A 7500-nucleotide genomic window follows, 5' to 3' on the forward strand; every position below is an offset into this window, starting at 1 on the left:
AGCTACACCACATTGGTCGCACTCTCTTTGCAGGCACTTGATGTTGTGGAATGGAGCACCTTCTGGTTTAGAGCATAGGGTTGACTCCACAACCTCAGACAATGTTTTGGGTACTAAAACTGACGTGTCTTCCCCAGCAGAGGTTTTCATGGCTGCTTTTCTAAACTTCATGCATGTAGAGAAAACAATCTGTGTTTCCACATGTTTTCTGCACAAACAAGACTTTCTGTCTCTTTCCCTGGCCTGCCTGACAAAAAAAGGTTTCAAGGTTTCAAACTTTCTTTGTTTTACCTTAATTTCAGGATGAAGGTTGGTGAATTCAATGAACGCCTCGGTTTGTGTCTTTTCAAGCACATGCTTTGCATGGTGAATGTACTCCTTCTTTCCAATTCTTTTCCTTGAAAAATCTTTTTTGTCTCCTGTGGGTCGGCTTGCTGTGTTTGTCCAGTAATCATAGATCACTTTGCTCTCTTCGTCTGTAAGGGCGTCTCCTCTAACTTTTCGTTTTGCGTACAGCCAGTTTTCCACTTCCCCTTTCAAAATTTTTTCACGGTGTTCGATGGCTCTGCTGATACTCTTTTCACCAAGGTTGACAAGTTTGCCAACAGATTTTTTCGCCTTTGCTTTCTTAATTTCTTCTCCAAAAGCAAGAGATTTAAATGCTTTAAACACGGTCCGTTTTTCATTTGATCCTGAACGCTTAACGTGGCTCAATCCTTCAGAAATATCAGAAGCAAGTGCCCTTAAAGTTTCGGTTTCCTTTTCGTCTTCAGGAGTCTTTAGCAGACCACCCTCACATAAAACTTTTCTTGTCCGTGGGCTTTTGACGATGCTTTGAACAATCTCCGCCTTCTTTCGGGGCGTGGAAGGGAGTGTCTTCTTAACTTTATCGGTAACACGTTTTTTCGACATGCGGTTTGCGAAACCTGGATAATCCACGATATTATCATAATCTTGCGCTTTTGTTCGCTTCTTTTCACGGTATTTTCTCACTCTTTCTCTTGTTTGCTGCCTTTTCTTGTCTCTTTTTTCTTGAGCTGCGGTACGAGAAGCTTCTCTGTGTTCCGTTTCTTTTTGTTGCCGTTTGGTTTTTTCGGCAATGCTTCGCGTCTGCGGTCGAATTGATTTCTCGGCTTGCAATTTTTTTCGTCGTTCTTTAATTTGAGCAAACTTTTTTTCCTTGTTTTGTTGGTAGTAGGCCTTCTCCCTTGCTCTTTTCGCCGCTGCTTTTTTTTCTTGTGCCGCCTTCTTTCGCGAAATACCTGGATTTAGATTGGACTCCTTTGTTTCCATCGGATGCGGATGAATTCCCTCAGTGAAAATGACGCTCGTGTTGAAAATCACGTAATACATTCATTATACGTGCATCAAGAGTTCCGGAAGGTAATTCGCGCGCAATGCATTCTGGGATAGTCTCACAAAAAAAGTGGGCACCAAGCGTGACAATATGGCGTGTGTCTCTGTATTCAATGCGTTCTTTGAAGCGTGTCTTTATCTATAATACAGTCTTTTTGTTCTTGTAAGTGATATCAACTGGAAAATAATCTTCGTGGGTATTATATTCAAAAGGTAAGTTACAAATTTTAACTTTGTTTTAGCTGTTTTTAAGCTTTTAATGGTAGTAGATTCAATCCTGCGCGCGAGTGACATTCGCGAATACAAGAACTGTCAAAAGTCAAAGATTCTCATCGTATTTTTATTACTTTGCAGCCGTTTAATGACATGGTCTTTGGGCACAGAAATTGTGCAGTATTTGGGTGCCATAACAGTGGGAAAAAGCTTGAGAAATGGGCTTCACAGCAATGCGAAGTTCACGATTGTTTACACGGCACTCCGCCATGTGACTGTCCGCTGCCGTTCAAGCTATTTCCGTTCCCTACTGAACGCAAAAACAATGAGGGTAGAAAGCGCTGGATCCATCTTCTAAAGAGAAAAGGCCCGAAAGGAGAAGTCTGGCAACCTAATAATTCGTCGAGAGTCTGCAATGAGCACTTTGTTGATGGGAAACCCACGAAAGAAAACCCTGATCCTGTACTCAAAATGGGCTACGAGACAAAGTCTACTCGTAACCGTAAACCGCCTACTGATAGATCATCATTACTAGAAGAAATGAAACGTTTAAGAACTCAAGATAATACTCAAGATAATACACAAGATAATATTCAAGATGATACTCAAGATAATGCACATGATAGTCAAGATGCTCCTGTGATTCAAGAACCAAGTAGTTCCTCGTTTATAACAGAAGAAGAACATTGTACTACTGCCGGTCGACCCGACCATATCACTCACGATCATGCATATTCGTTTGGCTGGTACAACCTAGAAGATCCTGACTTCTGTATGAAAGAAAAATGCTTGCAGGAAAGACTCAAGCAGTTCAATGAGATCAAAGATCTCAAAGAAAAACTCCAAGAACTTGAAAGTGAACTCAAAGCATGTAAGATAAAACTCAAGGCCAGACAGCGTAAGGGACTAGAACATTCTGATTTGAAAACAAATTCATCTGTTCGTCTACTAACCGGCCTACCATCAAAACGAGTATTCAATAAGTTGTTTGAAGTAGTGAAGGGAAACATTAAAAAAGTAAACTACTGGAGTGGCCCAAAAAAATCTACTAAAAAAGGAAGAAACTTCAAAAAAACACCAAATAAGTTTGGCCCTAAAAGAGCTTTGTCAGAAAAAGATGAGTTTCTTTTGACCTTAATGAAACTTCGACTTGGATCAACAAATGCTGACTTAGCACAGAGGTTTGGAATTTCAACTACAAATGTAACAAATGTTGTTACTACCTGGGTGAAAATCCTAGCAAGTGAACTTAAATGTTTGGTTTACAATCCCTCCATCGATGTTGTGAAAGCAACTTTGCCCGCAAAGTTTAAAAAGCCAGGCTACTCTAATGTACGCCACATCATTGATTGCACAGAAATATTTATTGAAACCCCAAGCGACCCAAACCTTAGAGCAGCTACGTGGTCAGACTACAAGCATCACAACACTGCTAAGCTGTTGGTATCAATAACACCACATGGTTTTTTCAATTTCTTATCCAAAGCATGGGGAGGGAGAACTTCAGATGTGCATCTGACAAGAGAATCATCATTTTATGATATCATTGAACCTGGCGATGAAGTGATGGCAGACCGTGGATTCACAATTGCTGAAGACCTCTTAATCAGAAGCTCAAGACTACACATCCCCCCTGGTAAACGTGGACAAGAGCAGTTCACTAAAGCTGAAGTTGCTAAAACAAAAGAAATTGCAAATCTTAGAATCTTTGTTGAGCAAGCAATAAGACGGTTGAAGACGTTTAGACTGATAAAGCATGAACTACCAATATCACTGCTTGGCAGTATAGACAACATTGTACTTATTTGTGCAGCCTTATGTAACTTGTATAGACCCTTGGGTAAAAAATGATTAACAAGAAATGTACAAATAGCTAAAAAGATTGACAGCATTTAACCCATGAAAGAATATAAACTTCATAAATTTAGAGGATACCAATATGTATTAGTCTAAGTTCTTTCTTAGGTTAAATGTTATTCAAAATCTCTGCTCTACTAAGTATTTACTAGCAACTAGTATAGAGTGCAATCACTTAATCTTTCATACAAATGGTACCAAATAATACTAAATAGTGTTGATAATGGTACATAACAAGAAACTTAAGTATTAGTATGATTTAGTACCATTTAATGCTTCAGCTATTAAGTATGTGCACTCTGAATAAGAACTGTTATATTATTTGCACCACAAGGACCTCACAAGAGAAAAATTATTCTGGTAGAGTGATTACAATCATTAGATATAATTTGTAAATATTTTTCTTCATTTCACAGCTCATGTGTCGCTGAACACAAATAAATAATATATTATTTATTATTACTATATATATAACTGCAAACAATATCAAACTGTAACATTTTCAATCATACTGAAGTGTGGTCAATGCATTACTTGTATAAAATTTCATGATTTGATTCATCCATTCCAGTTTCCACAACAGACAATTTTACTGTTCTATTCAGAGACTATTTGAGTTCAATTTAGAACTGTCAGACCAGTTTTTCCAGATATGAAATTGTAAAAATTCTAAATTGTATATAAAATGTACAAATGTATTTTTAGTGTTTACACCATGTAAATAAAGTTTTGTATCAAGTTATAATTAACGAGCATTCATTCACTTAAATACTTATTATAAAACCAAATTAGGTTTTGCTTTATCTTTTCCCAGTAATCATTATTGAACTTGATTAGCTCCAGATGATAACCCTTTTGGGTGTAGACCAGGAAGTGACACCATGTTCTCTTTGTCACAGCCATTTGTCCCTGTATCTGTGCAAAATATGCATGCTTCTCTTTCAAGACAATTTTGCCATTAATCTTTACCAGGTAGGAAAGATTGTCTTCTGATGGTAAATCATTAACAATAGAATAAGGGCACTTCACTTCTAGCACCCCTAATCCACAACAGGAACATTCAACAAGCAGATCAGGGGATGCTCCAATGAATTGGTCAGATTCATCAATAAATAGTCCACACTCTCTGAATTTTGCATCTTTGTGCTCCCTCTGAAACAGTTTCACATACTTATCCTTAGCAACTTTCTCCATGTTTCTTCCATATTTTAGAGCAGGTAAATGTTCCGATGGTCCATTACTTTTACCCTGGATTGTGTCCACTAGTTCCTGTGCATCACCCCCCTTAGTTTTAAGGGTTTCAACTTTTGTGTACACTCTATAGAAATTAGAGGCAGTTAATCGGCCTTTTCTGTAATCGTGCCATGCCTCATTCTCAGACTGACCAATGGTGCCTTGTTCAATCAGATGTATATCATCAGCACTTAAGTCTTTCTTTGATGACTTAGGCATTACACATTCAGGTACTTCAGTATTAATTTCTATTGTAACGGAAGTTGAACACGGTTCCTCAAACTCAGCCGTTGCTAATTTGATGAATGCCGATTCTGGCAACAAGTCCTTCAAATCATTATAAAACGACTTCCTCTTTCCTTTTGGAGTCAGGGGCTTCAACTCTTCATGTGAATTGAATAACTTTCGGCGACTATCGATGGCAGGTCTGGTCGTCTCTAGAAAAACACAAAATAAAAGTAAATTAATTGCTAGGTTACAAGCTAATAAGAACTTTCTTATTTATGTCCCCAGATAACACTTATGTCTATCCAGTATACATACTGTAAATACTTTGTTTAGAATTTTAAACATAATAACATACCTTTATTTAGCTTTGAAGCCTTCCACTCCATATCACAAATTCTAGAGGGCTTGATTACAGTCTTGTTTCCTATTGGAACATTCCACACACACTCTTTGGACGTACATGCAGGATTTGTCATACCATTACGGTTTGCTGCTTCAATTCTGAACAGCAGTGCCATCACATGAATACAAGAACCACTCATACTGAAACAAGAAATAACAAATAGTTAGGGTATATGATAGACATAATATTTTAAACATTCTAAAGTATAATATATATTGAGCTTAGACCAACAACATTAGTCATAAAATCGAGGTATATGATAAACATGATATTTTAGGCTTAAATTTTGCATCAGTTACAAGTTAAAGTCTTATAAAACAGAAAGTCTAACATACCCAGCAGTACAGGTACAGTAGGCACTGATAATCTCTCCATTTTTTCTTGAACAAATCCATGATGTATGTGGTGTATCACCAACCTTCATCGAATGCGTACATTTTGCTTTCAAGAAGCAAAAATCCATATTTTCTAGTTCATGGTAGAAAACTTCTTTCAGAAAGCCCGAGTCAAATAAGCGGTATGCTTTCCCCTCTTTGTACTCATTCATGACCCGTTCGTGCAGTTTAATATCCTTTCCAGGATGATCAGCCATCAGATATTTCGTAATGTCACTTAGAAATATAGGAGGCCATGATGTTAGCCCATCTTTTTCATCAATCCATCCGTCCTTTAGCCCAAGAGGATCGGGAAGCTTGCTGCCCTCAGGAGTAAACAATAGCTTCGCTCTCTCAGACTCCGTGATGCACATTAGTTCTTTAGCCGATGCTTGTACTTGGATTCCCATCTCTGATGCTGCAAACACACGGGCTACAAGTTCAGCTTTAGCTCCAGAAGTTTTAAGATTTCGTTTACGGCAAAATAACTTGAGAGCGTCCACCTTCCATGTGTTGACTTCCTCGAGGGAAAGCTCACTTGTCTCGCTCATTTCCACGCCAAAAACGACGAGAAAACTATATGAAAACTATATACAAACTAGTGAAAACTATATACAAACTATTATTAAAACTATATACAAACTATGATCTAATTTAAACTGGAAAAAATTGTAAAATCGCGAGGTAAAAGTGTATAAATGTTGACGATGCTTTAGTTATCAAGATGGCCGCTGTCACGCTTGGTGCCCACTTTTTATATGAGACGATCCCAGAATGCATTGCGCGCGTTTCGATATCGGAGACTCTTGATGCAGGTATTATGCAATAGCCTGCCCCTGAAAACACTCTATGTACTCCCCTAATGTGTTATATGTTAACGATCGATGTTCTTTCAAAGAGAAGGCTGCGAAGGAGCCCATGTTGCGGAGTGTTGGACGTGGTCTTCGCCTTATTTCTTCGTCACTTTCCTTCGTTACGGTTCATGAACACGGTAGCAATGGCTGAAAGTGTTTCCGCGTCGATCAAACGTAAATTTCTAGCGTTAGATCCAACGAAATGGGCTGAAACGTTCTGTAAAGTTAGCTTAACACAAGCCCATTTCAGGAGATGTAACTTTGTTTATTCAACTTAACCAGAATCCCGTCCGACAACGGATCAGTTGGTGGATATGTGATGGAATTGAGCTCAATATGGCCATTACGAAATGTGTTTCCGCACGTTTTATTTTGATCTAGAAAGTATTGTACTTGATGGTTGAACTTCAGCGTTGGTTTGTAAATACTATGATGTATGCCCATGACATGTTTGTTATTTGTTTGTTTCTTACACAGTCGGAATTGTCATTTTTTACTAGTGTTGTACACGTTGGTTGCTTTAAGAGTTAGAGCGTTACATCGTTCAGTGATAAAAACAGACATTTATAACTTACATTAGAATAAACCATTCTTGTTGCAAATCTTACTGCCTTTTGCATTTGTCATAAACTACTAACGGCCAAAAAAACAATGGATCCACGTGCATTCGATATTGACATATTTCCTTTTTTTCTTCCGTCTTACACATTTCATGTTACGCGTTACACTCAGAAAATCGCGCATTTTCAAGAAATATTTATTTTTTAAAATTTTAGCATCGTCGCAAACCATAATTTGTTTACACCAAAATAAGGTGGGATAACTAAGCTTTCATCGTGGAAAGTGTAAGATTTAGTGGTTAAACCTTCCCGACGATATTCGTTAGCAAAGGCACTCAAGTCCAAAATGGCGGGGTGACTGTGCTACTCATCATAATAGAGTTGGTGGTGGTCAGCATACATTGACAGACTAGCTGAATGGT

The 7500-nt window shown here is 38.0% G+C and overlaps 3 protein-coding genes across 3 annotated transcripts in view; 1 reads left to right on the forward strand and 2 right to left on the reverse strand.

Annotated features, from left to right (window-relative positions):
• LOC148723388 (uncharacterized) overlaps positions 1-1354 on the reverse strand; it is a 3013-nt gene extending 1659 nt beyond the window's left edge. The window contains exon 1 of the mRNA XM_088732589.1: positions 1-1354. This exon is cut by the window's left edge and continues 1659 nt beyond it. Within this exon, the coding sequence (XP_088588715.1) occupies positions 1-1353 (1353 nt within the window). The 5' untranslated portion in view covers position 1354.
• Positions 1354-4171, forward strand: LOC111330135 (uncharacterized). The gene is made up of 2 exons (XM_088732591.1): positions 1354-1569; positions 1711-4171. The coding sequence occupies exon 2, from the start codon at positions 1723-1725 to the stop codon at positions 3418-3420; it is 1698 nt and encodes a 565-aa protein (XP_088588717.1). The 5' UTR covers positions 1354-1569; positions 1711-1722; the 3' UTR covers positions 3421-4171.
• On the reverse strand, positions 2915-7438 carry LOC148723389 (uncharacterized). Its single transcript, XM_088732592.1, has 3 exons — positions 5626-7438; positions 5243-5430; positions 2915-5096 (listed from the first exon to the last, which is right to left on the reverse strand). The coding sequence occupies exons 1-3, from the start codon at positions 6213-6215 to the stop codon at positions 4183-4185; spliced, it is 1692 nt and encodes a 563-aa protein (XP_088588718.1). The 5' UTR covers positions 6216-7438; the 3' UTR covers positions 2915-4182.
• Positions 7439-7500: the final 62 nt, after the last annotated feature.

Source organism: Stylophora pistillata, chromosome 9, assembly GCF_964205215.1.
Source record: "Stylophora pistillata chromosome 9, jaStyPist1.2, whole genome shotgun sequence".
In the NCBI taxonomy this organism is placed as follows: Eukaryota; Metazoa; Cnidaria; class Anthozoa; order Scleractinia; family Pocilloporidae; genus Stylophora; species Stylophora pistillata.

Coding starts and splice junctions, on each gene's coding strand:
- LOC111330135 (XM_088732591.1), top strand. CDS start 1,723: ATGGTCTTTGGGCACAGAAATTGTGCAGTATTTGGGTGCCATAACAGT.
- LOC148723389 (XM_088732592.1), bottom strand. CDS start 6,215: ATGAGCGAGACAAGTGAGCTTTCCCTCGAGGAAGTCAACACATGGAAG. Junction 5,431..5,625: donor TACTGTACCTGTACTGCTGG/GTATGTTAGACT, acceptor TTCTTGTTTCAG/TATGAGTGGTTCTTGTATTC. Junction 5,097..5,242: donor GGCTTCAAAGCTAAATAAAG/GTATGTTATTAT, acceptor GTGTTTTTCTAG/AGACGACCAGACCTGCCATC.